General features: G+C 35.8%; 2 protein-coding genes across 2 annotated transcripts; both read right to left on the bottom strand.

Annotated features, from left to right (window-relative positions):
• Window positions 1-15,797: 15,797 nt before the first annotated feature.
• On the bottom strand, window positions 15,798-18,308 carry LOC107855361 (transcription factor UNE10-like). Its single transcript, XM_047413891.1, has 6 exons — window positions 17,967-18,308; window positions 17,450-17,864; window positions 17,028-17,114; window positions 16,854-16,919; window positions 16,317-16,730; window positions 15,798-16,179 (listed from the first exon to the last, which is right to left on the bottom strand). Exons 1-6 carry the CDS (start codon window positions 18,092-18,094, stop codon window positions 16,069-16,071), a joined length of 1,221 nt encoding a protein of 406 aa, XP_047269847.1. The 5' UTR covers window positions 18,095-18,308; the 3' UTR covers window positions 15,798-16,068.
• Window positions 18,309-19,697: 1,389 nt separating this feature from the next.
• LOC107855382 (remorin 1.4) lies at window positions 19,698-21,311 on the bottom strand. Its single transcript, XM_016700381.2, has 4 exons — window positions 20,599-21,311; window positions 20,308-20,476; window positions 20,147-20,228; window positions 19,698-20,067 (listed from the first exon to the last, which is right to left on the bottom strand). Exons 1-4 carry the CDS (start codon window positions 20,744-20,746, stop codon window positions 19,876-19,878), a joined length of 591 nt encoding a protein of 196 aa, XP_016555867.1. The 5' UTR covers window positions 20,747-21,311; the 3' UTR covers window positions 19,698-19,875.
• Window positions 21,312-21,770: the final 459 nt, after the last annotated feature.

The following is a 21,770-nucleotide window of genomic DNA, read 5'->3' as shown; positions in this document are numbered from 1 at the left end:
TAATTTTCTCTTTTTTTTCATGTTTTTTTTTTTGATACTTTATTTTTTGACTCTGTTTTGATTCCAAAAGAGGGGTATGAAAGAAAAATAAAACTAAGCTCAAACGGGGTAAACAAAGGATGACACAATGTTTGGATAGCAGAATGAAATGCCTTCATTATATCAATCTTCAAAAAATACTAGTACTAAATATGCAATAGAACCAACAAGGAATAAAATATCATACATAATATCTTTTGACTGCATCTACATTGATAGTCATTTCTGTCATTTTGCCTTCAATATCTTTCAAATATAAGGCTCCATTGGGCAACACTTTCTTCACAATAAAGGGACCTTGCCAATTTGGGGAGAACTTTCCTTTCACTTTGATCTGATGAGGAAGGATACGCCTCAATACCAACTGACCAACTTCAACATATCTGGGCCATACCTTTTTGTTATACGCTCGATTCATTCTCTTCTGATACAATTGGCCATGACATACCAACCTCAGTCTTTTTTCATCAATCAAGCTCAACTGTTCAATCGGGTTTTGACCCACTCATCATCATCAATCTCTGCTTCAACAATGACTTGAAGAGAGGAAATTTCAACTTCTGTGGGAATGACGGCTTCTGTTTCATACACTAATAAATATGCGGTTGCCCCTATTAAAGTGCTAACAGTAGTGCGATAACCTAGCAGTGCAAACGAAAACTTCTCATGCCATTGCCTAGACCCTTGTATCATTTTCTGCAGTATCTTCTTGATATTCTTATCAGCGGCTTCTACAACACTATTTGCTTTTAGAGGATATAGAGTGGAATTTCGATGTGCGATCTTAAACCGTTAACACACTTCTTGTATCAAATGACTGTTAAGATTGACAGCATTTTCTGTAATGATCATCTTTGGAATTCCAAACCTACAAATGATGTTGGCATGAACAAAATCTACTACCACCTTCTTTGTTACTGACTTGAAAGTTACTGCTTCCACCCACTTTATGAAATAATCAATGGCCACCAAAATGAATCTATGTCCATTTGATGCCTTCGGCTCAATCGGTCCAATCACATCCAATCCCCAAGATACAAACGGCCATGGAGCAGCCATTGCGTGTAAATCAGCAGGAGGAGAATATATCAGATCACCATGTACTTGGCATTGATGACACTTTCGAATAAATAGAATAGAATCCCTCTCCATAGTAAGCCAGTAATAACATGCTCGAAGAATCTTCTTTGACAAGACATAATCGTTCATATGTCGCCCACATATTTCAGAGTGTATTTCAACCATGATTGTCGAGGCTTCTTTTGCATCCACACACCTCAAAAGTCCTAGATCTGGGGTTCTCTTGTATAAGATTCCCCCACTTAAGAAAAATCCATGCCAAACGCCTAACAGTCCTCTTTTGATCACTGGTGGCATGTGTTGGGTAGTCTCCTGACTGAATGTATCACTTGATATCAAAGAACTAAGATTCGCCATCGAGCTCTTCTTCAACCGCATTACAGTAAGCATGTTGATCATGACTCTGTATATGCACTGGGTCGATGTAGGCTTTATCAGGATATTGGAGCATTGAAGACAGAGTGGCTAAAGCATCAGTAATCTCATTGTGAATTCTCAGAATATGCCTACACTTTACTGACACAAACCGTTAACATAGCTCTTGCAAGCATTGTCGATACGGTATGAGCTTTAAATCTTGCGTCTCCCAATCGCCTTGAATCTAATGGACGAGCAAATCTGAATCTCCCAACACTAATAGTTCCTAGACTCCCATATCAAAAGCTAACCTCAAACCTAAAATGCAAGCTTCATATTCCTCCATGTTATTGGTACAATAAATTCAAAGTTGCGCTATTACCGAGAAATATTGCCCCAATTCAAATATAAGAACTGCACCAATTCTGACTCCTTTCATGTTGACAGCTCTGTCAAAGAACACTTTCCAACCTGGATCAGTATCTATAACGATTTCATCAACACACAACACCTCTTCATCAGGAAAGTATGTTTTTAATGGCTCGTACTCTTCATCAATAGGATTCTCAGCAAGATGATCTACCAATGCTTGGGCTTTCACAGCAGTTTGAGTCACATATATAAGGTCGAACTTGGTAAGCAATATTTGTCACTTTGCTAATCGACCGGTCGGCATAGGCCTCTAAAAGATATACTTTAAAGGATCTATGTAGAAGATGACATAAGTAGTGTAGGACAAAAGATAATGCTTCAACTTCTGTGCTACCCAAGTCAGGGCACAAAACGTCCTCTCAAGAAGAGTGTACCTGGCCTAACATGCTATGAACTTATTGCTAAGATAATAAATAGCTTGCTCCTTTTTGCTCGTGATATTATGTTGACCCAACACGCTACCAAAAGAATTGTCCAAAATCGATAAGTACAAAATCAACGGCCTGCCTGGCTCAGGTGGCACCAGTACTGGTAGATCTGAAAGATATCTTTTGATTTTATCGAATGCATCCTGACATTCTACATTCCACTCAACAGTAGCACTCTTCTTTAGCAACTTGAAAATGGGCTCACAAGTGATTGTGAGTTGAGCAATGAACCTTCTGATGTAGTTCAGTCTACCAAGAAAACTTATCACCTCCGTTCTATTCTTGGGCGGCGGAAGATCCTGAATAACTTTAATCTTCGAAGGATCAATTCAATACCCTGACGGATGACTACAAACCTCAACAACTTTCCAGATGGATCTCCAAAGACACATTTTGCCGGATTGAGCTTGAGATTATACTTGCGAAGCCTCTCAAAGAACTTTCTTAAATCTTTAACATGGTCAGCCTGACTCTTTGATTTAATAATCACATAATCTACATAGACTTCAATCTCCTTATGCATCAATCATGAAACATGGTGGTTATGGCTCTCATGTATGTTGCTCTAGTATTCTTCAAACCTAATGGCATCACTCGATAACAATAAGTCCCCCATGGTGTGATAAAAGACGTCTTTTCTGCGTCTTCATCATCCATAATGATCTGGTGGTATCCGACATAGCAATCCACAAAAGAGGCTACCTCATGTTTAGCACAATTGTCCAGCAAAATATGGATGTTACGTAGCATAAAATCATCCTTCGGACTTGCTCTGTTCAAATCACGATAATCAACACATACTCAAATTTTGCTGTGTTTCTTTGGGACAGGAACAACATTGAATAACCACGTAGGATAACGAGCTACTCGAATGACTTTGGCTTTAAGTTATTTCATGATTTCCTCCTTGATTTTGATACTTACATCGGTTTTAAACTTTCTCAACTTCTGTTTCACAGGGGGGAAGGTAGGATCAGTTGGCAATTTATAAGTCACTAATTCAGTGCTTAAACCAGGCATAACATTATAAGACTATGCAAAAACATCCTTATAATCAATTAATGCTTGAATCATTCCATCTTTTAGTTGTGGCAAAGCATGTATACTGATTTTAGTTCCCTTAATATCTTCTTGATTCCCTAGATTAATTGGCCTAGTTTCATTCAAATTAGGATTCGGCTTGTCTTCAAACTGTTCCAACTCTTTGCTTATTTCTTCTAGTGCCTCTTCTTCATCATATTCCCCCTCTTGCTTCATTATATCTTGATTAGTTTGGATTTTAAGATCAGGATAAAATTCATGCATGTCATGTCATTAGAGTCAGCATAAAGAGAACTGTCTAAAGAAAAGACAAAACAAAATACATTAGACACAAAATAAAAGGGATATTGCATTTCATTAAAAGGAAAAGATAGAAGGGTTTAAACACAAACAACAGAATATAAACAAGTTAAATTCCGAGTTACAAACCTGGAAGAACTCAAAAAACTAAAAGAAAAACAAAGCAAACTCCAAAACTCTCTCCTGACGGGGAGAGGAGTTCCCAACTGTTGTGACGGATAGCTGGGCTCATGAACTGCACATCTGCCTTACTGGTACCTTCTCCTGCTTTAACCATGTCAACTTCAATCAACAGGTTCTGGAAGTCATCAACTAATTCAGCTTCAAATTCTACAGGCTTCGTAACACCGCTCTTGACAAATGACTCACTGAGCAGCGGCGTTGGGCGGGGGAGTGACCATGCTTCCTTTTTCCTTTCCTTGGCCTTTTTCAAATCTTCAAGCGTAGGTTTAAAACCCAAACCAAAAGTGCCCATGCTCTTCCTCGTACATATGGGATGAGCTATACCGTGCAGAGACACTTCTAAACCCTTTCCTGGCTCGAATCCATATTTTAACATTTCATATCATCATGACAGAAGCGGAAGACAATTGTAGCCCTAGCATAACCTGCCCTTAAAAGATATGATATACCGACACTGTATCAAAAGTTTGATAGACAAATGTCTCCTCTACGTTGTTCGCTTCAATAAGTGATAAGGGAGAATCTTCATAAGCGGACAAATCTCCTTTACCATGAATAACCACTTCTTGCCTGTCATACTTAAACTTGATCATCTGGTGCAACATAGATACAACCGTCTTGGACTTGTGGATCTACGATCTTCCCAATAACAAATTGTAAGAGAAGTCGATATTCAATACTTGAAACTCTATGGCGAATTCAACAGGCCCTATAATCAACATCAATTCTATTTCGCCAATGGAGCTTGATTTGCTCCATTGAAAGCTCTGACACATACATTGTTGGGCCTGATCCTCTCAATACCAATGTTCAACTTTTGCAAGATGGAAATAGGGAAAATATTTGTGCCAGAATCTCCATCAATCATGACATGAGTGACGTAAAAATCTTCACACTTCACGGTAATGTAAAGACTCTGATTATGCCCCGTACCTTCAACTGGCAATTCATCATCAGAGAAGCTGATTCGATTTACTTCAAAGAATTTTTTAACCATTTTCTCAAGCTAATTTACTATAATCTCCTTAGGAACGTATGCTTTGTTCAATACCTTCAGTATAATGTCACGATGTTCCTTGGAATACAACAACAAAGATAAGAGAAAAATTTGAGCAGGGAGCTTCTTCAACTGATCTATTATTAAATACTCTGGCAATTTCATCTTTTTCAAAAATTCTTCGACTTCTTCTTCGGAGACAGAATTTTTGAGAGACGGAGGCCCACTCACCACTGGCTTGGGCTTTCTCAAATCTTCAAGCACGAAGCATCTTCCTGACTGAGTCGGACCCCCTACCTCATCTACTTCTTCCTCACTTCCTTTACCTGATAAGTCATCATAGTCCGTTTATAGTTTCAGGGGACCTTTTTCGTATCAACTATCGAAGGTTGGGTCACTTGTTTGATGATAATAGGCGCTGCAAGTGCTCCTTTCACCGTCAAGATAGGCTTACCTGAAGCTCCTACCACCGTCAACTTAGGTTGTCCTGACTTAAACCAATATCTTTTCTGGCGCCTTGTACCGTGATCACGAGTTTCTTTGCGCTCTCTTGGACTTTATCTTCTCCCATTCCTTACTGGCTTAATAACATTGCTTTCAAAGAATCTACCGCATTCACCAATTTATCCTTATTGGTCTGTATTCTGACACTAGGCTTATAAAGCATCGATGATTCTTTGCCATTTGTTAGCATGGGTGGTGGCTTTAAATTTGGCAAAACCCACTATCCGGCCGGTCTTGATTCCGTCCTCTATCATCTCTCCCATTTTGAGGACTTCAATATAAGACTTTCCTATTGTCGAAAGTAAATATTGAAAATAGGTATCATCATGTGCCTGAATGAAGACCTCTAACAGCTTACTCTCCTTCATTGGAGGCTTTACCCTAGCGTCCTGTTAAGGCCATCTTATCGCGTATTCCCTAAAGCCTTCAGTACTCTTCTTCTTCATGTTGACCAAGGATTTTTCGTCAGGAATCAGGTTGACGTTATACTAAAAATGTTGCACAAACCCAGTAGCTAAGTTATCCCATTTGTTCCCATTTGTCAATATCCTGATCGAAAAACCATTCTGAAGCTAGATCGGAAAGACTCTCACTAAAGAAAGCCATGAGAAACTCTTCCCTTCCTCCTGCAGCTAGATCGGAAAGACTCTCACTAAAGAAAGCCATGAGGAACTCCTCCCTTCCTCCTGCAGCCCTCAATTGGTTTTAATAATGTCTCAAGTGCACCACAGGATCGTCGTGCCCAGCATACTTCTCAAATTTGGGCATTTTAAAACCAAGGGGAAGGTTAACGTCTGGGAACATACAAAGATCTTTATAGGAAACACCCTTATAACCTCCGATTCCCTACAAATTTCTCATGGCCTATTCCAAACTTTTCAGTTTCCGCGCTATGACTTCTTGTTCCTCTGTTGCAATAGGCTTCTCCGTATCAAATGGAAATGCAGGTGGCTGAGTGTACCCATACGGTTTATTCATCCTCAAAGTAGGTTCCAGGACATAATACTGATCATCCGAAACCTTCAATACTGGCTCACTAGTAGACTGAGGGAGTACCATCGTCAGACGCACAGCATAGGTGGGGGATTCAGGTGGTGGCGGAGCCATGAACACAGGAGCTGCAGGTGGCGTCGGCTGAGCAGCGGGTCTTGGTTAAGGAACTGCCAAGGGTACACTAGGGGTGCCAGGATAATATTGACGCGGAGTAAATCCTGGTGCGTGCACAGGTGACTCAGTGGGAGCAGAGAATTATGCCTGAGAGAGCGGTGGGCAATTAGTGATATACCTAAGATCTTCGAGGAGTGGAGGAAGAGGCATTCCACTAGCCCACGCCCGGTGCAAATCTATCAATTGTTGTCTGAGCCTTACTACCTCATCATTGCGTTCTAAACTTTCTTTCCTGGGATCCTGATCTGGGTCAATGAGCAAATCTTCGATCTCCCTGCCAGCCATGGCAAGCTTTGCTTTTGATCTAGTAAAGTATGGGTGACTAGCCAGAGTGCTACAATACCAACCACTTTTATCTGAAAGAACATGCTCATCAAAGACAACACCCGTTAGGATTAGGTCACACAACAAGCATGGGAATCATATTTGCAAAGATTGTATTAGATTCATGCGTATTTCTACCAGCCTTTGAGGGTAGAGAGGTCATTTTAACATCATCCCAATCTTTCTTCTATGCCCAATTGCTTCTTTCCTCCAACCATACCTCTTTTTTTCTTTTCGCCCTCACTTTTCTCTTCTTTTCATCAGTCTCTTTTCTTTCACCTTATTCTCTCGTCACTCTTTCTGTTTTTTTTCTTCTCTCACTATCTACCTTTTTTTATCATTCTTTATGGCTTTTTCTTTTATTTAAAAGAGAAAAAATAATGAAGAACGAAGAATCAAAATGATTAGATCGAACCCACAAGTAGGTTGCCTACGTATCATGTTGTACATAAATCAGATCTTGCGTAGTTCGGGCAGCGCATGCATAACTATCACAAAGTTGAAGATTTTTGATTGATTTTTTTTTACGAAGAACACAAAAAAAAAAAATACCGCAACATCACTAAATTTCATAAAAGAGACAACTAAAACAAACTTCAAATTTAAGACAACTTTAAAACTAATTAACAAATACGAAACAACACTCTAGACCCACAAGATAACATACGTAACTTTCCTAATAAAGACTTCAATGTTAAAAAAAACTTGACACCGACTTAACAAAGACACACCAATACAAATGACAAAAACAAAGGACTCAAAAATAAAAGAAATGAAGTGCTCCTTTAAACTGATGCACTACGTGATGGCCCTGGCTGAGATGGACCTGTCTGTGGAGTTCTCGCTCTCCCATTCAAACTTTGTAGCATATCTTGCAATGTATCTTTAATGCTTGGGAAGAAGCTCCTGGCACGTATTCCTACCTCTTGAGGGGTACACCTGAAAAGATTTATCTGATACCTTTTCATAGTTGTAAGCAAACCTAATAATTGAACCCTTAATGACTCCACTTTGGCCCCCACACTTCATCTTGACAATCATTAATTATGCATTCTTCTTGTATTCTCCCTCTAAGTTGTGCTGGCAATGGTCTACTGACACCTCAAGGAATAAATTGTAGCCAGATTCCATATCTCGGAGTGTATCCTGGATTATCCAAACCTGCTTTGAGAGAATATACACCCATTTTCGTTGCATTAAGCAAGAATTGCTCATTTCTGATTTCCCCTTTTGCTATATTGTTAAAATACTCGACATCCTTTTGAAGATCCATTATTGGTGGAATGTCCTGAAGTCTACCCAATTGACGCATTACCCTACTCGAGCAGTAAGGTCTAGTGCATTTGAGCCCAATCAGAACAAGAAGAGGTTGCATGCGACATCCATACAAGATTACCTTCGGATTGAGCCAACGATAAGTCCAAAGTATATTATCATGAGTTATTGCTTCGAGAAATTCAACCCAAGCATTGACTCCTATAGGCAACGAGAACTTATCAAAACACATTCGTTGTTCGATGGCATTCGCTCGCTCGTTTAAACAATGATCCATCACATCCGGTCTGACCAAAGAAGGAGTGTGCAAATGTTCTATCATCCATAATTGTAATATCAAATTGCTTCCTTCAAAAAATCACAGCCCCCCTCTTACCTCGGTCAAAGCCTTATATAGTTCCACCAAAATCATAGGTACGATAGTAAATCCATCCTTTTTCTTGAACAAGGCTAACACTACTAATTGTAAAGCAGTGTTCATACTCCTTTCATCTAATGGGAACACTAAAGTACCTAACAACGCCAAACAAAAAACCTCAAGACGCCCTTTTTCCCAATTCTTCTTGGTAAAATTCATCCCAAAAGTGATCAAAACCATCTAGAGACCCGAATCTAGCGAACAAATAATCTAAGGAAATCCAAGATTATTTCAGGGACCCTAGGTGTTCATTAGCCTTAAAACCACAAAGCTCGAGAAATCTCCTTCTAGAATAATTCCGAGCTAGGATTAGCTTCTTACCGATATATGGCAAATGAAACAGACCAGATATTTCTGCCAGGGTTAGCGTCATTTCACAACCTCCGAACCTAAACACCAAGCTGTCTGAATCCCAGAAGGTCGATGCAGCCTCTATCAGATCTGGTCGGGGTGTGATATTCAAAAGCGATGTAAGATTGCTTAACAATTTTTCTATCTCATGCCTTTCAGAGTAGTTGAGCATACCCCACCATTTGATTAACTTTTTGGGCACCTTGAAAACCATCAAGACTCTAGATCCTATGGACTACTCCATCCTGTAACAATACACAGAGTTATGACTCACGATTCAATAAGGGCAAGAGAATTCCCGACCCTCGAGATTCTGACACAAAGAAGTGTCACATAACACAGGCACAAGCCGACCTATAACTCAAAATCGTCGAATGGAAACGCTAAGAAGACTCAACCTAGCTAGTTATAACCGCTAACAAATACTTGACTAAGCAGAATCGGACCTTAACTAAGACTAGGACAACAATCGAAATTAAAAGATTACCGAACCCACTGAGGGCTGCCTACGTATCCCGCCTTAAGAGACGAGAATCAGGTATGCGTAGTTCGTCCAGATTGGTCAAATGAAGATTATACAAATGATTGAACCCTAACCTAAGAGACACGACCATAAATAGACGGCAAACAATGTTAGAAAAATCTTTTTGGGTTTTCCAAATTGATACTTCACATAAAACTGACACCAACAATAGTGAAAGAAATTTTTTTTTGATATTTTCATTATATGAAATGTACAAAACTTCTATCATTTTTTTTTATTTAAAAAAAGAAACTCCTAAAAAAAATCTTTTTGATTGAATTTTTGAATTTTGAATGTTTACTAAAGAAGACAAAGGAAAATCTTTTTGATGCTTTTTTTTTTTGACAAATGAGTGCAAAAATAAAAAAAATCTTTTTGAATTTTGAAAAACAAAAGCCATAAAGAACTCTAAAACTACGACTCTCTTTTTCTTTTCGATCTCACTTTTTCTTTCTTTTTCCTCTCTTTTTTCTTTCTTTTTTTTTCAAATGTTTTGTCTACACACTTTACTTCTAACTCATGTTTTTCCCAAATCCGTCCGTCGAATGAGCACGTTACCCTCAGAGATGCAAACATTTAGCACGTAGAGATGTTTTAGAGGTGAGTCTCCTACAAAGGGTCCCACGGGTCCCGCTAGGTCTCGATATGATACAGATAAGCATAACCTAAAGGCTGACCTACGCTGGGGTTCACTAACAAGGTTGTTCAGGGAAGCGTATGGTCGATAGTGGCTGCGATAGCTTTCCACCCACTCCATACGTCCGACGGTTCCCCCTCCTAAAATAAGGGTGACTCAACTAGAGTTCGTGTCACGACGTGCACTTCGAGACTTGTTGCAGAAAGAATTGACTTGGGTTATGCAAATGATGTCAGATATAAAGCGGTAACACATAAAGAAAAACTGTTAAACAAAGAGCACGTAGGCACTCAACAATGGTAAACAGTAACACAAAACAACACAAACAAAATGTCTATACACCTATAGTGCCAAATTAAGCCGATACAACTCCTAAAAAAATAAGTTCGAATAATTTAGAGACCCCCTTTTTCAACTCCTAAAAAGATTATCGATTTTAAGTTTTGATAGGGTTTTTATTATTAAAGTGACAAAAAATTAAAAATTTGCTTCGAAAAAAGATTATTTATATTTTTTATTCAAAGTCGCCACTTGGCATAATCGGGTGTGCCAAGTCACCTTTGAAAATTCTTTTTTCAAAACGATTTTTGACTATAAAACTTACAAACCAATCGATCAAACAAACAAAACAAACAAATCCAAATTTATCCGGTCCAATTATTACAATCCGAAAATTGAAAAATACAAAAAAATATAAATCCTATTCTGAACTAATCCTAAATTATGCTCCGACGTTTTACCCGATGCCTTGGGCCTTTATCACGGACGTCCTTCGAGTACAAAATACTTCGGGGCATTCCCCGGATAAAATAATACAAGTACTTCAGGGCATTCCCCGGCCAAATGATACAAGTAATCCCAAAGCGATAAAGCCAAAAACCATTCAAGCACACAGTTCAAATATCACATCAATCCATAATCCCTAAATTTTCCTACCCGACATATGTTTGCCTATCCCACTCGACCTATTATGATACTATCAAGTTCGATATTGATGAATCAAAACCACAATAATCACTTTATCAACTTTTAACTTTCGCCCCAAAACAACCAATTTTAATTCTCAAATGAGATATCACTTCATCATATAATCCATAATCCACAATTAAAGGAGTCAAACAACAAATCAAAACAACCAACAATTCACATCATCACAGATAAACCAACACGATATTCAATTCAATGCACCAGATATCATCAACAATGAAATAAAAGAGGTGAAAGAGTAGAATTGAACCTCATTTGAAGCTTTCGAATTCAATGTTATTCGAATAAAAGAAAGTCTGCACCCGAAAACCTCAAACTGAACCTCAACCACGATCAAATTTGACTCTGTATAGAGAACTAATAGCCAAACAACTTCAAAACCAGTGGGAATAAAAATTTAATATGGAGTCAAAATCACCCTAAAACCCGATATCGACCATGAACCACAAAATAGGCAAACCCAAACCCCAATAATACGATAGAAAACTGAAACCCAATGTAGATCGAGCTCCGGTGAGCTCTAACGATAGTATAAAATGACTGTTCAAGTGAATTTCAGTACTTTCGGGCCTGACTTGCTTGAAAAACAAAAGAAACCAAGAGATTTCAGGGGTTTTGAGACTAGGTCGGATCTGTTCAGTGTTTCGAAGCTAATTCCGACGAAAAATTCCATCGGAAACATGAAGACCCTACCGGGAAAACTTGAAGCTCGGCCGGAACAGTGAACAAACCCACAAAATTCGTTCCCTAATAACCTCAACTCGACCCTATTTTCTTCTCAGTTTTAGATCTTGACCTCGAATCAGTTCTCTCTAGAATCTCTCAATCAGTTATCTCTCTCGTCTCCCTCCTCTATATCTCTCTCTTTCGTGTGGGTGTACGCAGCAGCAGAAAAAAAAAGGAAAAGAAAATCGAGTCTTTCTCCTCTCAAAATGGCGCGTGTGTTTTTGATTGAAAGAATTATGTTGCGTGTGTATAGTTGTCGTTTGCATATAATTATGTATGTAGTGTTCTGTGAGAATTGAGAGTGTATGAATTGTATATGGCAGTGGAGTTGTTGTTGGAAAAATGGGGGTGGGCACGTGGGGGTGGCAGCCTAGTGGGTGGATTAGGTGAGCGTAGGGGAAGGTAGGGGATAGGGTAGGTAGGGGTAGGGATAGCTAGGGAGTGACAAATTAGTAAAAATTAATTTTTTGGGACGGACAAAATTACGCTACATGTAATTAATAAGATTACTTTTCTCCCTCTAAAATTGTGACATGTTGGTGCTAAAATTACTTTCTCCCTCTAAAATTGTGCATGTAGTTGATAAAATTATTTTTTTCATATATTTCTTTTGTTTTCACTTGGGCCTTTGCATTCGATATGTCATAATAATATGACAACTACTTTATTTATTGAGTTTGTCGTTGTGCTTTTAATTGTTTGACTAATCGGTTAATTCTCTTATTTCATTAAAATATTCAGTTTCTAATAAATTACATATTTTTCAATAAGTTCAATTGATAAATATAAAAATTAAATATCCAATAATTTAATTTATCTATTAAATTACTTATATTTTATGACATTTATTAACGCAATTGTCCATAATATTTGTACAAATTTTGACAATACTTATTTGATGACAAATTTAACAAGGTTTTATTTAAAATTTATATTTAGCATGTTGATTTATCTTCAAAGAATTAAAGTAACCTTTACAAAAATAATATTAATTACGTATTTTTACTTTATATGTTTTGAAGAATTTATCTTATTTATTACTTTATTTCTATGCACCTTTTTGGTAGATGAATGCAATATTATGAAATGTCTCATAAAAATATCAATCAAATTTTTTTTTATGAAAACAGTCTTCATTAGGTAGCCTAATCTATTAAGAAATTGAAATTCTTCCGTTATATAATCCATAAAAAAATTGGGTTGGACACATAAAAGGGGGTAAAGATATGAATAATATATTATATTTTCTTAAATTAAAATTAAGAACTAATTAAGGTTGCTACATCATTTTTCCAGTGGGATTATTGTAAAATCTGGCCACAGTGACTTTTGTGATGGCCGGGCAAAGTAAAATGACTTTTGTGTAATGAATGAAAGAAAAGTGACTTTTTCGTAACAGACACAATATTAAGTGACCATGAATAAAATTTACTCGTGTAACCTCAATAAATCCTGATGAATACGTCTCCCCTCTTAGGGCCCGTTTGGATAAGCTAAAAAAAGTGGCTTTTAAAAAGCTCTCTAAAAGTGTTTTTGAAAGTGTTGAACTTATTTTAAAAATAAGCAGTTACGTTTTTGGATAAAAGTGCTGAAAATAAAAAAAGTTATTGATGTGTTTGGTAAACAAGTGCTTTTAAGAACTTTTTGGGGGTAAAAATGTCTGAAATACCCTTAAAGTGGTTAACAATATATAGAGTTGATTATTATTAATTTTTATTTCTAAAATGATTCAAATTATTAATATATATATATATATATATAATATTTTCATGAATGAATATTAATTTGTGCGCTAAAAAACTTTTTTTTGGTTAAAAAAGTTTAAATCATTAAGCAAAATATATATGTTGCTAATCATTATAATTACATTAATGGATAAATAGTTGGTCACAAATGATATTATTTGTTTGATAAAAAGACTCTTAATTAGAAAACATATTACTCGTTGATTGAGTAATGACTATCACTATTTATAAAACATTGGCGAATATGAATGTTGCGTCGTGAAATATAGATGGATCATTCACTAATCGTCCATGAAGTTGTATATCTTCAATGAGTATCTCCATATATTTTGGTTGGTGAATTATTTTTTTTATTAGAGAAATTCATATGTTGTACAATAATAATTGTTTAAATTTAAAAGAATATATTAAAGAAGAAGAAGAATATATAAAAATTCATATTTGATAAATTAGAAGTTTCATACAAAAGAAGTACTAATATAGTTAAATTTAAGTTCGCCATAAATACAAAAAGTGAAAATATTCAATTAATACAAGCATTAAACATTAAAACCTATTTTTGGGTTACACAAGGGTAATTTTAGAATAAGGGAGAATTTTGAGGGACAAAAATGTCTTTTAATTGGTCAAACTAAAATGGCTTAAAAGAGGGGAAAAAATCCGTTAGGAATTTGAGCTTTTAATTTTTGGCTTTTTTAAGCAATTTTTAAAATTGTCTAACACTTCTAAAAACAAAAAGTGGCTTTTAAGCCATTTTGACCAACTTATAAACTCTTCCAAACACCCTCTTACTATTACTTGTGTGATTCTATTGTAGCTTTAATTTCTAAGTTGCCCAAACTTTTCAAAAATAATGTATTTCTGAAGAATTTGATTCTTTGTTAAATGGCTTTTTCAAGTCTATTTTTTAATTAAATAGATTATAAGTTTTTTTTAAAAGGGAAATGACTCACTTTTGAAATTTTAAATTTATTTGTGATTTAAAATTTATTTACAAGTTTTAAAAGTTACAAACTAATCCACAAATCACCAACTTACAGATAAACAAAATCTCTCCCACCAAAATCTTCGACACATTTTATAAATTAGTCCAAAACTTGATTTGTGATGGACAGATCTATTATCGATACGATCAATATATAAACAGATCAATTATCGATTCGATCAATATATGGACAGATCGATTATCGATCCGAACGATATATGGATAGATTGATTATCAATCTGACCGATATATAGACAGATTGATTATTGATCCGACCGGTTACATATGTATACACAACCCTTTTTCTTTTTTTAAAAAAATGGATTAAAATTAAAGGAGAGTAGAAAACTTACAAATTTGGGAGAAGACGGAACATTTAGGAATAAAATACTAGCTTCAAAAGGGAGAAAGTTCAATAAATAATGCGTTTTTAGTAAGAATGGAGGAGAAAAAAGTTGGAGAGAGGAAATAAATTAATTTGAAATTGAAAAAATAAATTAGGATTTTATGTTTTAAGTATATTTATAAATAACTCCCATAGTTTTTAATATGTTATTATTATTCAATTCTCCTTAAAGTTATTTTTTTATTTTATTTTATAATGAGAAAATGAAAGTATATCATTTTGAAAACTTATAAGAGACCTATTAGCCATACAAATGCATCATAGATTAATTTGTCAGACTGATTTTATTGGTTATTTTATCGAAAAATGTGAGTTTTTGTCACTCAGTAAATGACAATTTTTTTTGTAGTGATATCTACGAAAGGAACGAAATAGGCGTACGTGTACTAATGATATGATTATACATCTTGGAAAAGTCTTGAAAGAGATTTATCATCCAGTTGCTATTGGACATATAGAATATTGTAAAATATATATGGTAAGGAAAAGATTGTCCTTCCTTTTCAATACTGATACACAAAATGACTCCATTTTTATCAGGTCCAGCTATGGTGACAGAAATTCAAATATGGTCCAGCCTGGGTCTTAAATTCTCTAAGCTTCTTGTAATTTAATAATATGTAGGGACAAGACTTTAATTTGTTGCAATACTCAACTCTTTATGATCATTTCTTGAACCCCTTTTTCCCACTGAAAAATATTCAGTGACTATGTTTCTTGCTATGCGTTTTCCTAGTAACTGACGATAAGAAAATTATGTTTTATAACACAAATTTCTCATTGAATTGCGGTTTTCCACACACACGAAATCATTTCGAGATCATCCATTGGTCCTTTTTTTTTTTTCAATCCTATGACCACTTCACAAGTAGTGATGGAAAATCAAATAAGTGAACCAATCATAACAAGCTTTGATTCCATATATACTGACGGGTAGTCTGGTACAATTACGAAAATTGGAAGGGTACTTCAATTTTATATATACTAAGACAATGATGTACACGAGATCTTTTATGCTAGAATATTACAGCAAATTAAACTTAGACCATACCACAATTTATACCATACTATATAAAATACCTAAGTAGTTTACGTGAAAATGCATCAAATGGAGGAATATAATGTAGTATAAGAAAAATGTGAGTATGCATATATTCTGATCATTATTCTTTTTGGTCTTGGATATTGATGTTTTCCTGGTTGAACTTGCTGTTTCTTGTCTGCATTGACTGATACTGGGATGCCATCTCATTATTGAACTCCATCTTCATTGACTGTATATAGGAAAATAATTCAGAATTAGCAAAATATATATATGGAGGATTTATATCCATAAAAATTTCTCCAACTTGTTTTAAATCACAAGTTTCAAACTTTGTGTCAATAAATGCATGTATGATGAATTACTTACTTGAGGTAGAAATGCACTATAGGGGTGGTTAAAAGGGACTGAAGTGGTTGCAACATTAGGGGCAGCTGCAGAGCTGACGGCGTCGCCATTAGGAATGGATGATGTCATGGCAAAAGCTGGTGACATGAAGGGAGGACAAAGAGTGGGAATTGATGAGGTTGGATAAAAGAGCGGAGCTGCAGTAAGAGAGTGATAAGGAGCTCGAGGTAAATTAGCAGTCATATTGTTAAGCATTCCTGCAGTACTATCCATGCCCATTCTTGCTAGTAAAGGCATTTGAATATGTGGTTGCATTCCTAGAGACATCATCATCATTTGTTGCTCCATATTTCTAGCACTGGTTATCAACTGAACTTGTGCTTGAAGCTGCTTTAAGTACCTTATCACTTCCTCCAGCATTGACGCTTTATCTGTCTGTATATATAATATAATCATTCATAATTATGAAGGAGGATCAGTTGAACATACTTTGCCAGAAAATTATAGTGTACATAGATCAAATATTTACAAGTTGCATATGTGATTGCTATAACCCACCTTGCTTGCATTTGGCACCAACTTCTGCAGAGCTTTCATCTTTCCGTTGATTCTATCTCGGCGTCTCTGAACCCAAAAACACAACAACGCGTACATATAGTGAAAGGATATAGATTACGTATATATATATATATATATAAACTAAGGTGCATTAACTCCAACATATAGATATACCCGCTCTGACTGGTTATGAATAGCAGCTCTTCGGCTGCGTTTTAATAGGTTGGAGCTTTTTGTTTCACGTTCTTCCTCCTTGTTTTCCTGCCACAAGTCATCCATTATGTATAAGAGTTCGATAACATATACGTATTTTCTAAAAGTTGACATGATATCACTGCAAAATATAAGTCCAAAATACTAGTACTATATATATAGTACTAACGTAGTGGGACATTAGCTAGGTGGCTACTGATATTTATATTTTATCATCATACTACTAGCTACTACCATTAGAAATTTGGCTTTTGGCAATCACTATTTAGCGAAGAGACTGAATCTAGTTGTTATAAGTATACTTATAGCATCCAACTTTTCTTTCTTGTTATCGTTATAAAGCACCTTGGTTTATTTAGGAAGTATGTAAGAAGTTTAATTACCGAGTCACCATGGCAGTCAGAATCCTCGTTACAAGGCCATGTCACCATGGTGATATCATTTTCCTTAGCATTTGTTTGGGCGCTTATAAGTTCTACTGATCTTCCACCACTGTATAATTGGGGGTCAGAATCTGATCTCATCCTCTTTAGTACTCCTCTTGTTTGTTGACCACCATAGGATGCATTTTTCTCCCTGTCGATGTTTGCCTGAGTATTATGGCCATCACTAATTCCCATTAATTTACTACTGTGATTTTGATTTTGGAAAGTGGCTTGATGTACAATTGACTCTAGTGTGTCACCAGCCTTTCCCCATGTGTGTTTTGCTTGCTCCTTGGGGAGGTTGCTTCCAAGTCTATGCATGGCGACTTGCCCATTTTCCCATGTTAACTCTGCAACTTCACACTTACTGGACCTGAAATTTTTTTTAGTATTTGAACAAAGATCTCAGATAAGTCGAAAGCAAGAGAAGTTGTAGAAAAATGTTACACTAGTAGCTAGTATAGTAAGAGCATACATGGGGTCAAGATGATTCCGATCCTGCTGGTTATGCACGTGGCCACGGGGATATCTGTTCTCCTCTTCTTCTTCTACTATTTGTTGTTCTTGTTTTTGGTGACTAAAATTCCAAGTATGACGACTCATGTTGATGCCTTCGACACAGTGTACCCTCTTAATTCTAAGTTACTTCCAGTCCCTAATATCGAGTTGTCTTTCCCTCTTTTATACTGAAAATGTAGTTCAGTATCTTCTGGTCCCCTACAGGATTTGATATTCAGCTGACTATTTAATGTATACACACCATGTAGTAGAAATAAAAGCCTGCATTTCAAATGGATAAGTTTTGGTATCTGTTTTATTTTTTTCCCTTGATAGAACTCTGGGGAATGAAAGAGCAAAGATGGGATTTATGGAAATTTATAGGATACCTCCAAGTTTAACAATAATATTTAAGTTATATACACTGTAGTTTAACCTAACATAGTAGGCTGGTTATCATTTTTACCATCTTATCAATTAAATTAGTTGTAGAAATATACCGGTAATTACTTTGTAAGTAACATGATTATTGCATCAAACTTAAACGCTTGCCAATTACGCTATGGTTCTCAAGACATATCAAGTCACTGTTGATTCTGGATAGACATTTTGAATGTTATTTCCGACAACAACAAACATTTTAATGTATATTGTGGTTTCTTGATTAGATATGTGGTCTCATGAAGGGATGTCAGGTGGGCACTCATAATCAATTCAGCATAAAAGGATTTACCTAGACCTGTATGAAAAATAACTTTGTAGTATTTCTTGTTTCCATGTGATCCGTATTAATTGATGTTTCAGATATTGATGTACAATATCTGGAAATTGCACGTCCACGCTTAGATGTTGAAAATGGTTTTATTATGAATGTCCATCATATTAGAGACTGTTCACATTCAGTTTTACCATTCAAACTCCTTGTAAAGAAATTATTTCTCTTCATGATTGAGATGCAAGAAGGCGTGTCTTGAAGAAATAAAGAAATGCTACGTTTCTACATGTGACATCCAAGGTTCAAATCTTGGAACCAGCCTCTTTGATTGCACCTAGAAATGACGTATGTCTTTCATACATACATTGGAAATTATACTATATGGTTAAGTGATATATATTCTCACTTTATTTTTTAACCGCTAAGGTTAGAATGCTTGGTTTGCTGTTAGCACCGGGTATAGGTAATTTACTGACTTCAGGCACTAGGTCCACCTAATGATTGAGATAGAAGTCCCCGTCTCTAGCTATCCCTGCTGGATTCTGAGAAGCAAAATTTGTGGTTCTAACGCTACTGTTGGCATTTTTGTTTAAGTCAGCCGGTCAGTCACATGTTACTGACTTACTGTATTGGTCCATCACCAGGCAAGAAAGGGCCACCTTTGAATTTTGTATGCTCATTAGCATACATAGAATATCAAATGAAAATGACGAAGTTATACTTTTGAGCAACAGTGAGTGTAGTTTATCAATCAAAGTTTATGATTGTCAACTGAAGCAAGAGACAGCATGTTGTTTGAGAGGTTACAAAATATGTCAAGAAGGCCTCTATTGATTGTATATGAAACGGTTTTAGACTCTGTAAATAGTGATTCTTTAAGGAACCAGTAACACATAAAAATGTCAAAACCGGTGAAAGATTTGTACCAGTATTAAAACGCAGAACAATAGCATCAGTTATCACTTAAAAACACTTGATTGACATGGTTTCTTCTTGCTTTCGATTACATATGTTTCTTCTAGTAATAAAATACAGTACAACAGAACTAATGCATTTCGTTTGCTAATTACCAATTATTACACAATTTAAGATAAATTTCAATATAAAATCAATGAGTGAGCACAATTCTTGTGGGCACAATTCAATCAGGCCTTGTACATTTTTTTTACAGTTAGAAGCAGAAACATGTAACAGGTCCAGTTCCTGTTGATCTAATCTTATTTGATTTCTCTCTCACTATAGATTCTTCATATCTTCTTTTCTCTTCTGCTTGTGTTCTTGCTTCTTTGGCAATATGATCAATCCTCGCGAGTTTGTTCTTGTAATGCTGCAAGTTCCTTTTCATAGCAAGCTCCAATTGATTCTGCAGTTTCCCGATAACATGGATTTCAAGTAATACGAAATTAGCACCATAACAACTTAAAAACTTGGAGAGTACGTACCTTTCTCCTTTCCATTTGCTGTTTCGCCATCATCTTCTTTTCGTTCTCCCAAGCAATAAGTGAAGAAAGTAGTTCGCCATGTCTGAAACTTGAGAATGTTTCTTCTTAAGATATTTCTAATTACAACATATCTTGCAACAAAACATGCAACAAAAGCGTACCGCTTTCTTATTTTGGCTATTTGAACTTTCTCCCAAGCATCAGCTTTGTTTTCAGCATTTCTGCTTCCTCTTGAAATCCCCTTTTGCATTTTATCACTAGCAGAAGGATTTATGGTCACTATTTCTGCTGAATTTTTACGATTCACCGTGGTAGGCCTTCTCATTGGAGCTTCAAATCAAACATGACTTTTAAGTTCTATGCACTAACTATAAGCAAAAGATATTTACACAAACAGGTCACCTATATAATATAATCCAAGGAAAAATAATGTATACATTGTTGACATTTACCGGTTTCTGCTGGCCTAATAACAGGTCCTCTTGTTTTTATCTGATATTGAGAGCCAGCATTTTCTTCAATGGAACATATAGCAAACGCGGAAGCTGTAATTGCTGCTGCAAATTCTCCATCACCCAAGTCATAAATGTTTCTTTTCATTTGGCTAAACAATTAGTACTACTGCAGCTTGTGTATATGTCCTTTTGGCTTCAAAAGTTTCTTAAGTCAAACTTGTTGAAGTTTAATGTGGTTTATGTGCTAGTCATTTCTCTATTAACATGTTGAGAGTAGAGTCATTTGCACTTCCTAAAACTTGAGCCAATTTCCTATTATGTTGGGACAACTAATTGGGCATTCTCCTCAAAGAAAATATGGTTTAGTTTTTGGTTAATGAATAGTGAGAGAGGAACAGGTCTATATGGTCCAATATAAGTATAATTTGCAGAATCTTTGCAACTATGTTTGGAATATCTTGTTGCAAAAGCAATGGACTTTTTAATCTTATTTTCCTATTAATCTTTTTCCCAACTGATCCCCCTGTGGCCTAAATGGGAGGGGGAGAGAGCCAAAGAAGCAAAAGTGAAAAAGGCAAAGCTTTAACCAAATTGACAACCCTTTTCTTTCTTTCTTTCTTTCTGTCTATCTGACTTCAAGATCAAAGATGGTCTTGGAGGAAAAGTATGTCTCTTGTTTATGTTGCATGTAATGCTGGAAAAGGTATCTGTTTGGAGTGGGCTACCCAGCTTATCACTTTAAGCTTTTTTTAATCAGTTTTTTATTTTTTTAAATTACTTTTTTATCTTACCAAACACCTAAAAAAACAAAAAAAAAAATATTAAAAGCTGGTTTAACCAGTTGAGCTCTAAGTTTGATTTACTATTTTCAATAAATAGTTTGAACTTATTGTTGTTCATGTTTGTGAATACATAGTTAAAACTTTATTTGATTAATTATAAAATATATTGCTTCCGTCTTATTTTATGTGGCATACTTTGATTGGACAGAGAATTTAAGAAATAAGAAAAGACTTGGGTGATGTTTACCAAATTGCCTTTATTAAAAAATAAAATTGATCTTCTGGACCCCTGTACTATGTCAGTTTTGTAAGTTAAATACTTCTACTTACATGTTTGTCATCTGGACCCTTGAACCCATCAAAAAGCAACATTTTGCATTCTTTGAC

Source organism: Capsicum annuum, chromosome 6, assembly GCF_002878395.1.
Source record: "Capsicum annuum cultivar UCD-10X-F1 chromosome 6, UCD10Xv1.1, whole genome shotgun sequence".
Classification (NCBI taxonomy): Eukaryota; Viridiplantae; Streptophyta; class Magnoliopsida; order Solanales; family Solanaceae; genus Capsicum; species Capsicum annuum.
This window is presented reverse-complemented; position numbering and strand designations above follow the sequence as displayed.

Bases quoted from the DNA above. Each gene is read 5' to 3' on its own strand.
- LOC107855382 (XM_016700381.2), bottom strand. From the start codon at position 20,746: ATGAAAAGAAACATTTATGACTTGGGTGATGGAGAATTTGCAGCAGCA. The intron at 20,477-20,598 runs GTAAATGTCAAC...TTTGATTTGAAG, and splicing joins TATTAGGCCAGCAGAAACCG to CTCCAATGAGAAGGCCTACC. The intron at 20,229-20,307 runs GTACGCTTTTGT...CTCAAGTTTCAG, and splicing joins ATAGCCAAAATAAGAAAGCG to ACATGGCGAACTACTTTCTT.
- LOC107855361 (XM_047413891.1), bottom strand. From the start codon at position 18,094: ATGAGTCGTCATACTTGGAATTTTAGTCACCAAAAACAAGAACAACAA. The intron at 16,731-16,853 runs GTGGGTTATAGC...TTATATATACAG, and splicing joins TGGTGCCAAATGCAAGCAAG to ACAGATAAAGCGTCAATGCT. The intron at 16,180-16,316 runs GTAAGTAATTCA...TCCTATATACAG, and splicing joins ATAGTGCATTTCTACCTCAA to TCAATGAAGATGGAGTTCAA.